At 52.3% G+C, this 18323-nt stretch overlaps 1 protein-coding gene across 3 annotated transcripts in view; it reads right to left on the bottom strand.

Annotated features, from left to right (window-relative positions):
• CNOT3 (CCR4-NOT transcription complex subunit 3) overlaps nt 1-18323 on the bottom strand; it is a 94441-nt gene that overhangs the window by 8157 nt on the left and 67961 nt on the right. For all 3 annotated transcript variants that reach the window (XM_030197885.1, XM_030197886.1, XM_030197887.1), the window contains 2 exons: nt 18152-18211; nt 16939-17251 (listed from right to left, as the gene is read on the bottom strand). In XM_030197885.1, the coding sequence (XP_030053745.1) occupies nt 16939-17251; nt 18152-18211 (373 nt within the window). The remainder of the gene's footprint in view (nt 1-16938; nt 17252-18151; nt 18212-18323) is intronic.

Genomic DNA, 18323 nt, shown 5'->3' with positions numbered 1-18323 from the left:
AAGACTGAGCTCCCGGTGGGCAATTTGGAGGTTTGGAGGCCAAATTGAGGGTGTATCCTTGCCGGACTATTTGAAGAACCCAACGGTCGGAGGTTATCAGAGGCCACCTTTGATGAAAAACTTTCAACCTCCGACACGATGTCGGCTATGCTCTGCTCGAGCCAGTCAAAAGCTCGCTCCCTGCTTTTGCTGGGGAGCCGTGGGGCCTTGCTGAGGCGCACGCTGCTGACGAGAGCGAGCGCGCTGGGGCTTAGCCTGGGTCGCAGGCTGTCGAGAAGGAGGATTGTACCTACGCTTACCAGAAGAGTAGGGAACAGTCTTCCTTCCCCCATAAAAACGTCTACCTGTGGAGGTAGAAGCTGAAGGCTGCCGGCGGGAGAACTTGTCGAAAGCGGTATCCCGCTGGTGGAGCTGCTCTACCACCTGTTCGACTTTCTCTCCAAAAATATTGTCCGCTCGGCAAGGAGAGTCCGCAATCCGCTGCTGGATCCTATTCTCCAGGTCGGAGGCACGCAGCCATGAGAGTCTGCGCATCACCACACCTTGAGTAGCGGCCCTGGACGCAACATCAAAGGTATCATATACCCCTCTGGCCAGGAATTTTCTGCACGCCTTCAGCTGCCTGACCACCACCTAAAATGGCTTGGCTTGCTCAGGAGGGAGCTTGTCCACCAAGCCCGCCAACTGCCGCACATTGTTCCGCATGTGTACGCTCGTGTAGAGCTGGTAAGACTGAATTTTGGCCACGAGCACAGAAGAATGGTAGGCCTTCCTCCCAAAGGAGTCTAAGGTTCTAGAGTCCTTGCCCGGGGGATGCTGAAGCATGCTCCCTAGAACTCTTAGCCTTCTTTAGGGCCAGATCCACAACACCAGAGTCGTGAGGCAACTGAGTGCGCATCAGCTCTGGGTCCCCATGGATCCGGTACTGGGACTCGATCTTCTTGGGAATGTGGGGATTACTTAGAGGCTTGGTCCAGTTCTCCAGCAATGTCTTTTTTAGGACATGATGCATGGGTACTGTGGACGCTTCCTTAGGTGGAGAAGGATAGTTCAGGAGCTCAAACATTTCAGCCCTGGGCTCGTCCTCCACAACCACCGGGAAGGGGATGGCCGTAGACATCTCCCAGACAAAGGCCGCAAAAGACAGACTCTCGGGAGGAGAAAGCTGCCTTTCAGGGGAGGGAGTGGGATCAGAAGGAAGGCCATCAGACTCCTCGTCAGAGAAATATCTGATGTCCTCCTCCTCCTCCCACAAGGCCTCACACCATCAGTATCAGACACAAGTTCATGAACCTGTGTCTGAAGCCGAGCCCGGCTCGACTCCGTGGAAACACAGCCACGGTGTGAGCGTCGAGAGGTAGACTCCCTCGCCAGCACCGGCGAAGCTCCCTCCGCCTTCCTGGAAGGCGGCACCGATGGAGACCTCACTCCGGGCAAGGGGCCAGCCGGCGCCTCACTCGACGGTACCGGTGGCGCAAGCACCCCCGGTACCGGAGGGGAAGGGCGCAACAGCTCTCCCAGGATCTCTGGAAGAACGGCCCGGAGACTCTCGTGTAGGGCGGCTGTGGAGAAAGACATAGAAGCCGATGCAGGCGTCGAGGTCAGAGTCTGTTCCGGGCGTGGAGGCTGTTCCGGGCTGTCCAAGGTGGAGCGCATCGACACCTCCTGAACAGAAGTTGAGCGGTCCTCCCGGTGCCGATGCCTACTGGGTGCCGACTCCCTTGGCAACCCAGAGCTCTCGGTACCGATGCGGGAAGGAGACCGGTGTCGATGCTTCTTTGACTTTTTCAAACGAAGCATGTCACCGGAACTTCCCGGTACCGACGAGGACGTAGAATCCAACCGTCACTTCCTCGGGGCCGAGGCCGAAGAAGGTCGGTCTCGGGGGGGCTGTACCGCAGGAGCCCTCAGGGTAGGGGGAGACCCACCCGAAGGCTCACCGCCACCAGCAGGGGAATGGACAGCCCTCACCTGCACTCCAGTCGAAGCACCACCGTCCGACATCAGCACTAGTGGAGGTCCCGGTACCACCGACGCCGACGCAGTCTTTCGATGTCTCGATACCGACGATGCAGAGGGTCGATGCCTCGATGCACTCGATACAGTCGATGCCCAGGTCGAAGGTCTTGAAGCTGTCGACGTCGATGCACTCGATACTCCCGGTGCTGTTGCCGATGAAAAGCCCGAGAACAACACGTTCCACTGGGCCAATCTCGCTACCTGAGTCCTTTTCTGTAAAAGGGCGCAAAGACTACAGGCCTGCGGGCGGTGCCCAGCCCCCAGACACTGAAGACACGACGCGTGCCTATCAGTGAGCGAGATTACCCGGGCGCACTGGGTGCACTTCTTGAAGCCGCTGGAAGACTTCGATGACATGGGCGGAAAAATCACGCCGGCGAAATCAAAACTCGTAATGGCGGTAAAGGCACCAAAAAGAGGGAGAGAAAAACTCGAACCGAGGCCTCAAAAGGGCCTACCCCGAAAACGAAAGGAAACTTAGCGGGGCAAAAACTGGAAACACGGGAAGGGGAAAAAGACCGAAAAGGTCTTTCTCCAAGATCCCTTTTTTTTTTTTTTTTAAAGCAAAAAGCTCAAAGACGCGCAAGGGTCAACTTAAGGGGCGCGAACGGCGCAAACACGACCGTCCCGAGCGCGGACAAAAGAAGACTGACGAACACAAGCCGGTTCGGGGCGGGAAGACGGCCGCGCATGCGCATCGGCGCACAAGGACTAGCAAAGGCCTTTGCTAGTGAAGTTTCCGATTGGAGGGGCTGCCGTGGACGTCACCCTATCAGTGAGAACAAGCAGCCTGCTTGTCCTCGGAGAATACCAGATAAGTAAGAGAGAAAATATAAGGCATTAAGTGATTGGACAATATTAAGCTTCAGTAGTCTGACAGTTTCCGAAGGATAAAGAGAGAGAGATTTTGTTTTCCTTATACTGAAATTTGGACTGATATAAATAGTAATTCAATTGTCTGTAATACTGGGATAAAATAATTTTATTGTAACCATTTACTCTAATAAATTTTAGCATTATTATAAAAGAGAAAAAAACTGAACTCTAAAGTGTTTTTCCTTTGCCAGAAGGGTTTGCTTTTTTTCTAGTTAGTCTCTTCTGTTCAGATTCCTTTTAGAGGCAAGAAGGGAGTGCCCTATATAAACAGTGTACATAGCACCAAACAAACAGGCAGATATAACAGACATCTCAGAGACCTGGTGGAAGGAAGACAATCAATGGGACACTGTAACAGGGTACAAATTATATCGCAATGATAAGAGTGGATCAAATCGGAGGGGGAGGGGGGTTCTACTATATGCTAAAGAGGGAATTGAATCAAATAAAATAATCATTCTACATGAAACAAATTGTGATACGATTCTTATAATCCACCCAACTCCCAACTAGTGTTCAAAGCAGGATACAAACTAATAAATGCAAAAGAGAAAATTGAATAAAACGAATGAAAAAAAAACATTTAACAAAACAAAATTAACTACAGAATTTCTGAAACAAGTTTTCAAATGTTTACGAAAGCTTAATTATGTTGCTGATATTCTAAGAGAAATGGGTAAAGAACACCAAAACTTAGCTTGACAAGGAAAAAAAAAAGTTCTCATGGCAACTTATATTTAACACCAACTAATGAAGGAAAATAGATAAGATGGGTCATTCCTGATCTAGAGAAAAATGAAGCAGACGAAAAAAGCAAACAATCTTACTAAATAGAACTATAACCATCAAATATTTTATAGACCAGACAGGCCAGATACTCTAGCCTTTACTGGAAGTCAATGCAACTGAACCAGACAAGGAGTCATATGATCATATCTTTTTCTACTAAAAATCAATTTGGCTGTGGTATTCTGCAGAACCTGTCAACGGGACAGCAAGGTAGACGAAACAAAACAATATAAACTATTGCAGTAGTCTAAATGGGACAGAATCAGGAACTGTACCAATACTGCAAAATGTTCTACAAAAAAAAACCAGACTGAATAAATCTCAACAAATGAAATTTGAAGATAACTGATTTTGCCACCGAATTAACTTGTGGGACCAAGGATAGAGTGGTGTCCAAGTAAACCCATAACACTTTCAAAACTTTTTCAATATCAAGAGATAAACCAAGCCGTTGGTCAATGTTATACTAGGAAACAGTGAAGAATCCTTATGGATAGAAATTTCATGTGTGAAGGGAAGGAGTATTCTGGTAGGGCTGATCCAATATGGCTATTCTTATGTTCTGTCGTCTCTGAATCTAGCCTGAATGAGTGGAACCCTTGGCTTATCTTCCAGGACCCTTTAACGTTTCACTTCCTTGTCACTTGCAGCAGATGAATCCAGGAACTAGTGGGTTAAGTCCGCCTACCAGCAGGTGGAGATAGAGATAAACAAACTAAAGGCAGTGATGCCAGATGGCCAGCTCCTTCCTCAGTTAGTATGTCTCTATCTCAGCAGGTGGTGGACAGCTTTTTCTCCAGCTCCTGGGCCCAAGGCCTCTGAGGGTGCTCCTGGGCCGGTGGCCAGTTTGAGCCGGGGGTGGTGGACTGGTGGTGTCCCCTTTGGCAGCATACGCAGTTGCTGGGTCCCTGCTGCACCTCAAAATTCCCTCTGAACAGGCTTTTGCTGTTCCTTTCCTTCCCTGTTTGCTTCTGCCCCCTCACAAAAAAACAAAACAAAAAGAGAACCATAGAATTTATTTAAAAGAGAAACACATAAGCACAGGGAAGTGTGTTTATGCTGAGAGCAGGTTTGTGTTACTGCTGTCCAAGTCCTGTGTCTGTTGCCTGCTTGTCTGAGCCTGCCTTGAAGTGGAGTCGGAGAGTTTTTTTTTTCTTCAGCCCAGCTGTCAGTTCCCGCGCTTTCCCAGTCCGGGGTAAGTCCTGCTGGGTCGGGCGATGGCAGCGGAGACGGTAAAACGCTGTTCCCAATGCTGGAAACAGCTTTCAGTGGCGGGTCTTTGCAGCGTGGGGTGGCTGATTTGGCGGGACTCGACGGAGCGGTGCCCCCCCCCCCCCCCCAAGAGAGTGCTTTCCCGCCCGGAGCATGGCGATTCTCGCGCCATTTTGCGATTGGTTGCGGAGCCGGCTCCGGTAGAGATTTTGGGCAAAGCTTCTTCTTCGCTGGTAGGGAAGTCGGAAGGGGGGGGGGGGGGGCGTCGGGCACTGTGGGCAGTGGTGCAGGTGCCATGGCTGTGACCTCCTCTGTTGCGGGGGAGGAGTTTTCACCAGAGTTTATTTTGCTACTCCATCAGGCGGTTTGTTGAAAAGGGCCTTGCCCCCCCCCCCTCACGTGGCTGCGACAGCTTTGGCCTTTGATCCTCTCAGGGGGTCTGGGGGTAACCAAGAGATTTTGGGTTTTTCCCCAGAGGATTTCTCCTCCCTTAAAAAGCCTAGGCTTTCTTTGGGGTCTGAGGAGAGTTCCTGCATTTGGTCGCCTGCAGCTTCCTGCAGCTGTGGCTGTCTCGGAGCAGATGGGGGTAGAGGACGTGGATGATGGTGTCCTCACTGACCAACCGGAGGACTCTTCCGCCATGAGGATTTTCCATAAGGAGGAGTTGTCCTCCTTTATCTCTCAGGCGCTGGAAGCCCTGAATATAGAGGACCCTGAGGTTGCGGTTTCTCAGGCGGTCAACCCCAAGATGGCTAATACCAGACGACCTTCTAAGGCCTTTCCGGTACATGAAGCTATTGAAGAGTTGATTTCGGCCCAGTGGGCGGATCCGGATGGGGGGCTGAAAGTAGCCAGGGCTATGGCCAGGCTGTATCCGGTTTCAGCGGACCATTTACAGCAGTTTGCTTTACCTAGGGTGGATGCCCTGGTGACGGCGATCACTAAAGAAGACTACTCTTCCAGTGGAAGGTGGTGTGGCACTTAAGGATATGCAAGACAGATGGCTAGAGGCCTCTTTAAAACGTGCCTTTGAGGTGGCTGCTTTGACACTTCAAGCTTCTGTTTGTAGTTCTTATGCGGTTAGAGCTTGTCTCAGTTGACTACATTCTGTCATGGATTTGATTTCAGAGTCTGATACGCCGGGAATTCCTCAGATGTCACTGATGGATATTGGGCTGGCGTACTTGGCAGATGCCTTGTATGATTTGGTCCGTGCTTCGGCCAAATTCATGGCCTTGACCGTTTCCTCTCGGCGTCTTCTGTGGCTCTGTCATTGGGCCACAGATATGGCCTCTAAGCAACGGCTCGTTAAATTGCCTTTCCGAGGGAAATTGCTTTTTGGGGAAGACCTAGAAAAGATTGTTAAAGATTTGGGGGATTCCAAATCTCAGCGTCTTCTGGAGGATAGACCCAAGTCTACTTTCAGGCAGGGAGCCTCGAGGTCACGTTTCAGAGAGACGCGATGGTATAGCCCGGGGCGGTCCAACGCAGCTTTTCAGCGTCCTCGTTTTGGGCAGCGTTCTTCGTTTTGCAACAAGAAGCGTCCAGCTGGACCCCCCTCTCATCAGAGGGCTCCTTCTCGGGCCTTCCAATGATGGGGCGCAGGTCCACTCAGGAGAGCAGATTGATGGTCGACTTTCTCTGTTTCTTCCAGAGTGGGCCAGAACTACTTCGGACCAGTGGGTCCTCGATGTGGTGCGAGGAGGTTACAAGCTAGAATTCTTCTCTCCCGTCACAGACTTTTTTCTGGAGTCCCGCTGTGTATTGCGGGCCAAGAGGACAGCGGTTCTGCAGTGTTTGCGAGACCTGCAAAGAATAGGGGCTATCGTGCCTGTTCCTCCTCTCGAAAGGCGCACAGGTCGGTGCTCCATCTTCTTTGTAGTGCCAAAGAAGGGCGGGCCTTTTCGGCCTATTCTCAATCTAAGAAAAGTAAACCAGTTTTTGCAGGTTCATCACTTCCGCATGGAGACATTAAGGGCAGTTACTGCTGCTGTTCAACCAGGCGAGTTTTTGACGGCTCTTGATTTGAGGGAAGCTTACCTGCACATTCCCATTTGGCAGCCCCATCAGAGATTTCTTAGATTTGCGGTGCTGGGTCAGCAGTTCCAGTTTTGGGCCCTTCCTTTTGGAATGGCCACTGCCCCACGCACTTTTTCCAAGGTCATGGTGGTGGTGGCGGCGTTCCTGCGGAAGGAGGGGATTCGAGTGCATCCATATCTCTACGACTGGCTGATTCGGGCGACGACAGCAGAGGAGAGTTGAGTGGTCATCGACTGAGTGATTGCAGTGTTGCAATCCTTAGGTTGGGTGGTCAATATGGACAAGAGTCATCTGCATCCTACTCAGACTCTGGAGTATCTTGGAGTGCAATTCGATACGAAGCGGGGGAACTGCTTTCTCAGGTACGGACCTTATTGAGTCGTTGCGCTTCCCGAGTGTGGGACTATGTTCAGCTTCTCGGTTCCATGAGGGCGACCTTGGAGAACATTCCGTGGGCAAGGGCTCACATGCGGCCTCTTCAGAATTTCCTTTTGAGCAGATGGTCGCTGACATCGCTGGATTATCAACGACGCCTTCCTTGGTTAAGCCGGGCCAGGACAGTCTCGTGTGGTGGCTCCGGGCAGCCAATTTGCAGAAGGGTGTTTCTCTGGCGTCTCCCAACTGGATGATAGTCGTGACGGATGCCAGCCTTGCGGGTTGGGGAGCTCATTGTCTTCATCGAGTAGCCCAGGGATCGTTGACCCTTCTTGAAGCGACTTGGCCGATAAATCGTCTGGAGTTGCAAGCAGTCGTGAATGCGCTGCAGAGTTTTCAGGACCTTCTGCGGGGGCAGGCGGTTCGTGTATTCTCGGACAACACCATGACGGCGGTCTACATGAATCGGCAGGGGGGCACTCACAGTCTTCACTTGGCAGTGGAAGCGTCTCGTCTTCTAGTATGGGCGGAAGTGCATGTTCAGAGTCTGTCGGCAGCGCACATTGCGGGTCAAGATAATGTTCAAACGGATTTTCTCAGCCGGACTCTTTTGGACGCAGCGGAATGGACGCTGTCGGACTCGGCTTTTCGGCTGATCTGTCAACGTTGGGGAAGACCAGTAATGGATCTCATGGCCATGGCTTGCAATGCCAAAGTTCCCCAGTTCTTCAGCCGCAAATGGCAGCCAGGATCCGCAGGATTGGATGCTTTTTCCAGCCATGGCCAGAACAACAGCTACTGTATGTTTTTCCTCCATGGCCTCTGATAGGGAGAGATCTTTGCCGCATAGGGCGGCATCGGGGGCCATTCTATCTAGGGGCCCCAGACTGGCCCCAACGGGTATGCGGATCTCGTTCGAGCACTATCACAGCCACCATTGCAACTTCCGGTGAGTGCCGATCTGCTGCATCAAGGGCCAGTCCAGATGGAAAATCCCTCCCGCTTTGGTCTTATGGCCTGGCTATTGAGAGGCGGCATCTGAGGAAGAAGGGCTTTTCAGGACCAGTCATTGCCACTCCTTTGGGACACGGAAGCAGTCTACTTCAGCAGCGTACGCACGAGTGTGGAAAGCTTTCTTGGCATGGTGTGCTTTGCGTGCTGAATCGCCTTTTCGGGCGGACATTCCGGTTATTCTGGAGTTCCTTCAGGATGGTCTTCAAAAGAGATTGGCATATAATTCCCTTCGAGTGCAGGTGGCCACGCTAGCTTGTTTTAGGGGCAAACTGGACGGTTCCTCTTTAGCAGCTCACTCTGATGTGGTCCGTTTCCTACGCCGGGCTCTTTGGCTTCAGCCTCCTCTGCGGCAGCTGTGCCCGGCGTGGCATTTGAATGTGGTACTGCGAGCCCTCCAGGCCCCACTGTTTGAGCCGTTGAATAAGGTTTCTGAGAAGGATCTAACACTTAAGACAGTGTTTTTGGTGGGCATTGCTTCGGCTAGGAGGATTTCTGAAATTCAGGCTTTGTCTTCCAGAGATCCTTTTAGCAGTTTTCTGAAGCAGGGATGTCGATCCGGACGGTGCCGTCGTTTCTACCTAAAGTGTTTTTGGCTTTCCACATCAATCAGGTGGTTTATCTTCCGTCTTTTCGAAGAGATTATCCGGGGGAGTTTGCCTCGCTACGTTTCCTGGACATGCGGAGAGCTTTGTTTCGGTACTTGCAGATCTCTAACGAGTTTCGATGCTCGGATCATCTCTTTGTGCTCTTGTCAGGATCGAAAAGAGGTGAGGCGGCTTCTAAGGCTTGCATTGCTCGCTGGATTAGGGAAGCCATTGGAGCGGCGTATCTGCTACAAGGGCGGGAGTCTCCAGTGGCCCTGAAGGAACATTCTACTCGGGCACAGGCGGCTTATTGGGCGGAGGCCTTATCTCTGGAAGAGATTTGTCGGGCTGCTACTTGGGCATCCCGTCATACTTTTGCGAAGCATTACAGGCTAGACGTGTCTGCTCGAGAGGATGTGAGTTTTGGGGCGAAAGTGTTGGCACGGAGCGCGTCGGCTTCCCACCCTACTTAAGGAATGCTTTGGTACATCCCACTAGTTCCTGGATTCACCTGCTGCAAGTGACAAGGAAGGTAAAATTATGTCTTACCTGATAATTTTCTTTCCTTTAACGCAGCAGATGAATCCAGGATCCCTCCCTAGTTCAGCCGACGTTTTTTTCATTTTCCGCGCAGTGTGGCTATTTTTCCTTCCGGGGTCTGTTTTGCAGAGTTCAGACAGATATGGGAACACGGAAAGGATTCCAATTTCTGGATCAAGTTGCAGTTATTTCGAAGTTCTTATTTGGCTCTCTGTTTTTCATAAGATGGTTTCTGGTTATTATTGGTTTCATATTTTTGGCCTTGGCAAATGCTTACGAATGACATACTAACTGAGGAAGGAGCTGGCCATCTGGCATCACTGCCTTTAGTTTATTTATCTCTATCTCCACCTGCTGGTAGGCGGACTTAACCCACTAGTTCCTGGATTCATCTGCTGCGTTAAAGGAAAGAAAATTATCAGGTAAGACATAATTTTACCTTCAAAGAGAAACTTCCCTCAAAAGAGTGCTGTATTTGGTTTAATCGATTTCTGAGCTACAGAAGGTGCCTGGTAGAAATGGATACTGCCATGGTCCTGGCCAGGTTCCTATGAGGTCATTCAAATCATTGCCACATACGCCTTTGAATTGTACTTCTCATCCTCCAAGCCTTAGTCTGTACATTGTAGCCAGCCTAAGCAAGCCCTTGACAAGTATGTACTGCAAACTGCTACCTGGATGCCTCAAGCAACCACTTCAAAGGTCTGCTTCAGCAAGGATTCAATCTTGTAATCCTGAAAGTGCCATACTGTCTTCCATGGGAACAGTTCTTGAGTGCCAGTGTCACCAAGGTGCCCACCCTCTGCAGTCTCAGTTTCTCTTTTCCCTCCAAGACTAGTGGATAAAGTTTAGCCATGGCTCTTCCAAATCTGAAGCTGGCCTCCAGAACATCCTACTCTGCAAGGATGAGAGCCTCTGTTGCCCAGTATGCAGGGCAGGCTTCTAGATGGTATGGATAAGGTGTTCCTCCTCAGCACAGCTTGTGCAGTCCAGCTGCTCTCATTTAATAACTTAAAAAAAAACAACCCCCCCCCCACACCAGCCTGAAAAGAGGGGGGAAAGGGGGGGGGGGGGGAAATGGGACTTGATATACCGCTTTCCTGAGGTTTTTGCAACTACATTCAAAGCGGTTTACATATATTCAGGTACTTATTTTGTACCAGGGGCAATGGAGGGTTAAGTGACTTGTCCAGAGTCACAAGGAGCTGCAGTGGGAATCGAACTCAGTTCCCCAGGATCAAAGTCCACTGCACTAACCACTAGGCTACTCCTCCACTCCTCAAGGGGAACAATCCCCTTGAGGTTTGCCTGGTATGGTGAGGGGCCTGGATTCCTCTAGGTATCACCTAAAAGTGCAGTCACTCCTGGCAGGACCTCAAGGTAAAATTATGTATAATCATACCTGATAATTTTCTTTCCATTAATCATAGCTGATCAATCCATAGACTGGTGGGTTGTGTCCATCTACCAGCAGGTGGAGATAGAGAGCAAACTTTTGCCTCCCTATATGTGGTCATGTGCTGCCGGAAACTCCTCAGTATGTCGATATCAAAGCTCCATCTGCAGGACTCAGCACTTAGAGAATTACACCCACAAAGGGACACTCTGCCCAGCTCACCACCGCCGAAACGGGGGAGGGGAATTAACCCAGCTCATCCCCACACAAGTGGGGGAGGGGAATCCGTCCAGCTCATCCCCGTGGAGCGGGGGAGGGACACCACACCCGCCGATGCGGGGGGATCTGGCTTATCCTACAACCGCAACCGCGGGAGGAGCTGACTGACCCTAGCACCGCCGAAGCGGGAGGGGTACAAAACTGCCCTACAACCGCACGAAGCGGGAGGGAGTGCCGGCAGAATTTATGTCTCAATCCAGCCCCGTAAAACGGAGGGGAGAGGAATGCAGCAGCTCACTGTAACACAAACTCGTCTCAACTCTTGAAGAATCCAAGTGAAAAAAACTTGAACCCGAAGTCCTCCTGAAGTAACTGAAGACTAAACTTGAACCTGAAATGCAACCAGAATAGAAACCATACAGATATCTGGGCGGGGCTATGGATTGATCAGCTATGATTAATGGAAAGAAAATTATCAGGTATGATTATACATAATTTTACCTTCCATATCATCAAGCTGATCAATCCATAGACTGGTGGGATGTACTGAAGCAGTACTCACCCAGGGCGGGACATAGAAATCCCTGAACTCAACACTGAAGCTCCACACCGGGCCTCCGCCCGTGCCGCCACAGTCAAGCGGTAATGCTTGGAGAATGTATGGGCCGATGCCCAAGTTGCCGCCCTGCATATCTCTTCCAAGGAGACGGACCCGGCCTCTACCATCGAGGCCGCCTGAGCTCTAGTGGAGTGAGCCTTCAGCTGGATAGGCGGCACCTTCCCCGCGGCCACATAAGCCGCGGCAATGACTTCCTTGACCCATCTTGCCACTGGAGGCTTAGCAGCCTGCAGACCCTTACGAGGACCTGCCAACAGGACAAACAAATGATCCGATTTCCGGAAATCATTGGTCACTTCCAAGTATCTGATGATGACTCGTCTCACATCCAGATATTTAAGAGCAGAGTACTCCTCTGGGTAGTCCTCCCTACGAAAGGAAGGGAGACAGAGCTGCTGATTCACATGGAAGCGAGAAACAATCTTGGGCAGGAAGGGAGGCACTGTGCGAATAGTCACTCCTGCCTCAGTGAACTGCAGAAAAGACTCTCGACATGAGAGTGCCTGGAGCTCGGAAACTCTTCTGGCTGAAGTGATAGCCACCAAAAAGACTGCTTTCAACGTCAGGTCTTTCAGAGATGCCCTCAACAAGGGTTCAAAAGGCGGCTTCTGTAATGCTCTGAGCACCAGGTTAAAATTCCACGCAGGCACCATTGAGTGCAGAGGAGGGCGCAGGTGCTTACCTCCCTTGAGAAAACGCACCACATCTGGCTATGAAGCCAGGGAAGCACCCTTCAGGCGGCCCCTGAAGCAAGCCAGGACCGCTACCTGGACTTAAAGGGAACTGAGCGACAGGCCTTTCTCCAGACCTTCTTGCAGGAATGCCAACACTGGAGAAATTGGAGCAGTGAATGAAGAAAATGAGCCTGCTTCGCCACGCTGCAAAGGTACGCCAAACCCTGGCGTAAGCAGTAAAAGTAGAGCGCTTCCTCGCTCTCAGCATAGTGGCGATGACCTTGTCTGAGAAGTCCTTCTTCCTCAGACGCTGCCGCTCAATAGCCAGGCCGTAAGCCCAAAGGGGGAGGGATCCTCCATCACCACGGGACCCTGATGTAACAGACCCTGCTCCACTGGCAGCCCCACCAGGATTATCCGGCCCGGATGCTTTGCCAATCGGTCTAGCACCCTGCCCAACATGGGCCAGGGCGGGAACACATAGAGAAGCTCTTGTGTTGGCCACTGTTAGAGGAGAGCATCTACTCCCAGAGATCGAGGGTCCCGTCCTCTGCTGAAAAAGCGCGGCACTTGGCAACTGGCCGATGACGCCAATAGATCTAGGCTCGGCTGGCCCCAGCGCTTCGTGATATCCAAGAACGCCTGAGCCGATAACTGCCACTCTCCGGGATCCAAGGTATGGCGACTGAGAAGTCCGCCTTGACATTCATGACTCCGGCAATGTGGGCTGCTGACAGCTGCTCTAGGCTCGCTACCGCCCACTGGCATAGATTCATGGCTGCCTTGGCTAGAGGGGCGCTCTTGGTACCTCCCTGGCGGTTGACATAGACCACAGCCGTGGCATTGTCCAACAGGGCCCGTACTGGCTTCAACGCCAGTACCGGGATGAACTCCAAAAACGCCAACCGAATGGCTCTGAGTTCCAGGAGGTTGATAGACCACTTTGCCTCTGCAGGAGACCAGAGCCCCTGCGCTGTCCTTCCCAAGAAGTGGGCTCCCCAGCCCGACAAAGAGGCGTCCGTCGTGACGACAATCCACTCCGGGGTCACCAGAGGCATTCCTGCAGACAACTTGTCTGTCTGCGTCCACCAGCTCAGCGCCTTGCGCACTGCTGGGTCCAAGGGAAGGCGCACAGCATAATCCTCCGACATCGGAGTCCAGCGCAGCAGCAGAGATTGTCGAAGTGGTCTCATATGAGCCCTGGCCCAGGGCACTACATCCATCGTGGCCGACATAGAGCCCAACAGCTGCACATAGTCCCAAGTCCGAAAAGGAGAGGCTACTAGGAACTAGTCCACCTGAGCCTGAGCTTGACAATCCAATTGTCTGGCAGGAACACTCTGCCCACTTGGGTGTCGAATCGAACTCCCAGATGCTCCAGGGACTGAGTCAGGCGCAGCTGGCTTTTCTCCCAGTTGATGATCCACCTCAGGGAGCTCGAAGAGCAACCACCCGGTTCACAGCTTTGCCGCACTCTGCATAAGAGGGGCTTGGATCAACCAGTCGTCCAGATAAGAATGGACTTGAACTCCTTCCTTCCACAGGAAGGCCGCGATGACCACCATTACTTTGAGAAGGTCCGCGGAGCAGTAGCCAACCCGAACGGGAGGGCTCTGAACTGGAAGTGTCGGCCAGTACTGCAAAACGCAAAAAGCGTTGATGAGGAGGCCAGATGGGAATATGCAAGTACGCGTCCTTGAAGTCCAAGGATGCCAGGAACTCTCCTGCCTTCACTGCCGCTATAACAGAGCGGAGGGTCTCCATGCGAAAGTGCCGAACTTTCAAGGCCCAATGGACCCCTTGAGGTCGAGGATAGGCCGTACAGAACCTCCTTTCTTTGGAATCGCAAAGAAAAAGGAGTAACGTCCCTTGCCAGGCTGATTCTCTGGCACCGGAACGACCGCCCCCAGGCGGAACAGATTGTCCAAGGTCTGCTGCACTGCCACAGCTTTGACCGGAGACTTGCAGGGAGAGAGTACAAACCCGTCTTTTAAGGGTCGGCAGAACTCTAGCTTGTAGCCGTCTCTGATGACTTCCAGCACTCAAGCGTCTGAAGTTATTGTGGTCCACTCGCCCATAAACGAGGACAGCCGTCCTCCAATCTGCACTGAGGCGTGGACCAAGGCCCCGTCATTGGGTACGAGACCCTGGGGGAGGACCGGAGGGAGCACCTCCGGGACGGCGGTCTCTGCGAAAGGAATGCTGCTTGGGGGAGAAGTTCCTCTTGAAGGAAGAGAGGGCAGAGGAGCCCGACCTGCCCGGGCGGTACCGACGGGCTTCCTGAGCCCGTCCTCTGGAGGTACCAGGGCGAGTACTAGCCCGAGCCCTGACCTCTGGTAACTTCTTGCCCTTAGACGTGCCGAGATCGGTCACGATTTTGTCCAACTCGACCCCAAAGAGCAGCTTGCCTTTAAAAGGCAATCTAGCCAGGCGGGATTTAGAGGCATGGTCAGCAGACCAATGTTTCAGCCAAAGCCACCGCCGCGCAGAGATTGTCTGAGCCATGCCTTTAGCTGAGGCTCTCAAGACATCATACAGCAAGTCTGCCAAATAGGCTAAGCCCGATTCCAGGGCCGGCCAAACAGCCCTCAAAGAATGATCCGAGGGGGAAGCCCGCTGCACCATAGTCAGGCACGCCCTGGCCACATAGGAGCCGCAAACTGAGGCCTGCAAACTTAAAGCAGCCGCCTCAAAGGACGACCTTAAGGCCGCCTCCAATCCTCTGTCTTGGGCGTCCTTTAGGGCCGTGCCACCTTCCACTGGTAACGCCGTTTTCTTAGTCACCGCAGTGATTAAAGAATCCACGGTAGGCCACAGAAAGGCCTCACGTTCACCTTCAGGCAAAGGATAGCGGCGGGACATAGCCCTAGCCACTTTAAGGCTCGCTTCCGGGACATCCCATTGAGCCGAAATTAAGGAGTGCATGGCATCATGCATGTGGAAGGTTCTAGGCGGGCGCTTCGTCCCCAGCATAATGGCGGAGCCAACAGGGGCTGAGGGAGAGACGTCCTCCGGAGAGGAAATCTTCAAAATGCCCATGGCCTGCACTAACAGGTTGGGCAAATCCTCTGAGCTAAAGAGCCGCTGCAGAGGGGTCATCCGCTCCATCCGAGCGGGGATCCGTCTCTTCCAAGGAATCCGCAAAGGACCGTTGGGAGACCTCAGACACGCTGCCCTCATCTACATCGGAGGAGACAAAGTCCTCCAAGGCCTGGGATTCAACCCGAGGGTGTTTACCTCTGGGAACCTCAACCTCTTTACCAGACGAGGGAGCAGGGGCAGCGTTTTGCATGAGGAAAGCCTGATGCAGCAGCAAAACAAACTCGGGGGAGAAACCCCCCAGACTGTGCACTTCCGCAACCTGGGCAACAGCCCTAGACGCACCCTCAACCGGCGCTCGCAAGAGCGGGGGAGAGACATGCTGCACATCCAAAATGGCGTCCGGCGCGACACTCCGCGAAGGAGCCGCGCGGGAAGAACGGCGCTTAACTTTAGCCGCTTTGTGCCGTCGCCCAATTAAGGGCGTTCATGGCATTAATGTCTCCAACCTCAAGGGCGGCCCACGAAGAAGCCGTCCGAGCCGCGTGGCCGGCCAAGATGGCGGAGGCGAGGAGCGGGGGATGGGCGTTTATGGCGGGAAAAACCGCCACGCCGGAGGAAGGACCGGGACATCCATCGGTCACAAAACTGTCACCCAACAAGGGTGAATCAGGCTGTAAGACCCCCGCATCCCCTCTAGAAGCGCTCAAGCGATCTGGGGAGCGACCCTTTGCGCCCTCGCCCTCCGACGCCATATGCCACGAGGAGAAGAATCGGGGAACCCCCTGCCCGCTATAAAAAGGTAAAAATTACCTGCTGTCCGCTCCGAGCTGTAACGAACTGGTGTCCCAGTGAGTAGCTGCAATGAACGTTTAAATAAACGTCGAAATAAACGCCTTTAAGGACGTTTAAAAATTATTATTATTTTTTTTTTTTTAAACGGAGCCAGCGGGAGGGGGGAGAAAAGGAGGGACCTGGCACCACCAGGTTTGCACTTGCTCAAAAGAGCCCTCAACCCCAGGCACTCAACAAAACCTAAAAATTAGGCTTGGAGGCCTAGCCAGAGCTGCTGCTGTGTGTGACCACCACCTGCTGAGATAGAGAACATACTGAGGAGTTTCCGGCAGCACATGACCACATATAGGGAGGCAAAAGTTTGCTCTCTATCTCCACCTGCTGGTAGATGGACACAACCCACCAGTCTATGGATTGATCAGCTTGATGATATGGAAGTCTCCGTTCTCCAATTGGGCCTACGAGCTTCATTAACAGACCAGACTTTTGCTGCACAAAATACTCATCACCATCTGCTGGAGACAGAGGATACTGAAGAGCTGGTGTCTGTGCAATGCCTTTCATAGGACAAAATGTACAGCATAAGAGGAGCATAAAACCATTCAATTCTGGGTTGGGCAGGTGGGTGAAAAAAAATACTACTAACACTCTGAATTGAACTTGCTTTGGCTGCTTATTAAAACAAGCGAGTTAAACCCAAACTCACTCAGACCATAAAACCTAGAAAATTATCAGCGTCACACTCACTTGTGGCACCGTTCTGCTTGCTGGCATTCTGCTGGGTGCTGGGGGGTCGGGGCTGAGAGGTGCTCGAGCTGGAAGGTGGGGGGGCCACTGCCTGTGCGTAGGGGGTGGGGGTACCCGGTGCTGGATTGCTTTTGTTGCTGGTGACGGCAGTGCTGTTCCCAGTGGCTGTGCCATTGCTGTTGGTGCCAGGCCCGCTGCCCAGTGAGGACGATGAGGTGCTGGAGCTGCTGCCCATCTGGAAGCCAGGGTTCACTGCCGGGGACTGTGGGTGGTGGCTGTTGTGTGTGCTCTTAGAACCATTCTTTGCTGGTGACTGCAGGAAGAAAAAAAAAATAAGAGAGAAAGCCACCGCAGGGGGTGTTTTATATAGTACAAGCAAAAAAGCCCATTTTGCGAAAAATGAAACGGGCCCTATGAAGGCTATCACCTAAGCGATTTCTCCTCTCTCCCCTGCCCTTCCCTCCATGTCCAGTGATTCTCCCATCCAGTCCAATCCAGCGATTCTCCCCTGCCTTCCTCTCCATGTCCAGCGACTCTCGTCTAAGTGATTTCTCTTCTCTCCCTTGCCCTCCATGTCGAGCGATTCTCCCCTCCCATCCATGTCCAGCGATTCTCCTCTGCCCTCCCCTCCATATCCAGTGACTCACCCCAGCCCCCACCTGCCCCCCTTTTAAGCACCCAAGGTCGAGTTCAACCCCAGCCCTCACCTGCCCGCCCTCGTCTCCAACAGCATTCTTTTCCTTCCTGCTGCCCTGCCTTTAAAACTTTCATTTTACCTCTGATCGCATTGGCAGCAGTGAAAGCAGCAGGCTCGGCTCGCGTCGCCTCCAGCCTTCCTTTTCCTTCCCTCTCAGTTTCCCACTCTCCTCTGATGTCATTTTGTCTTTCTGCGAGGGCGGGACACTGAGAGGGAAGGGAAGGCTGGAGGTGACCTGACGTAAGCTGATTTGCATACGGTTACGAACCCAGCCAGCCAGGGACACAGATGGACAAATTATTATATATGATTAGCAAGATGCACAGAACTGTAGCAAACCACCCAGCTTTAAAGGTTAAAATTACTCTGCTGATGGTCAAGACACGCACTCTCTTCTCCCGAAAACACAGATAGCTGAAGAAAGGCCTTGTGCCCAGACACCCAGAGAATGAATACAGCAGACAGCCTGAGAAGAGGAGACATCAAGGCTGGTGGATGTGTTTACTCAAGTCTCACCTGACTAACTTCACTATCTGTAGAGCGTCCTCGGATTTTCTTATCATCTTCTGAGTTTTCCTGGGAGGGAGAAGAAGTCAAAAGGAGTCAGAAAAATGAGGTTGCCCTGTAGTGGAGCTCTCCTCCCTGCTGTTTTTACGGGGTTAAATTTCCCTGAACCCTTCATACATCT

The sequence above is a fragment of the Microcaecilia unicolor genome, chromosome 3, assembly GCF_901765095.1.
Source record: "Microcaecilia unicolor chromosome 3, aMicUni1.1, whole genome shotgun sequence".
Taxonomy (NCBI): domain Eukaryota; kingdom Metazoa; phylum Chordata; class Amphibia; order Gymnophiona; family Siphonopidae; genus Microcaecilia; species Microcaecilia unicolor.
This window is presented reverse-complemented; position numbering and strand designations above follow the sequence as displayed.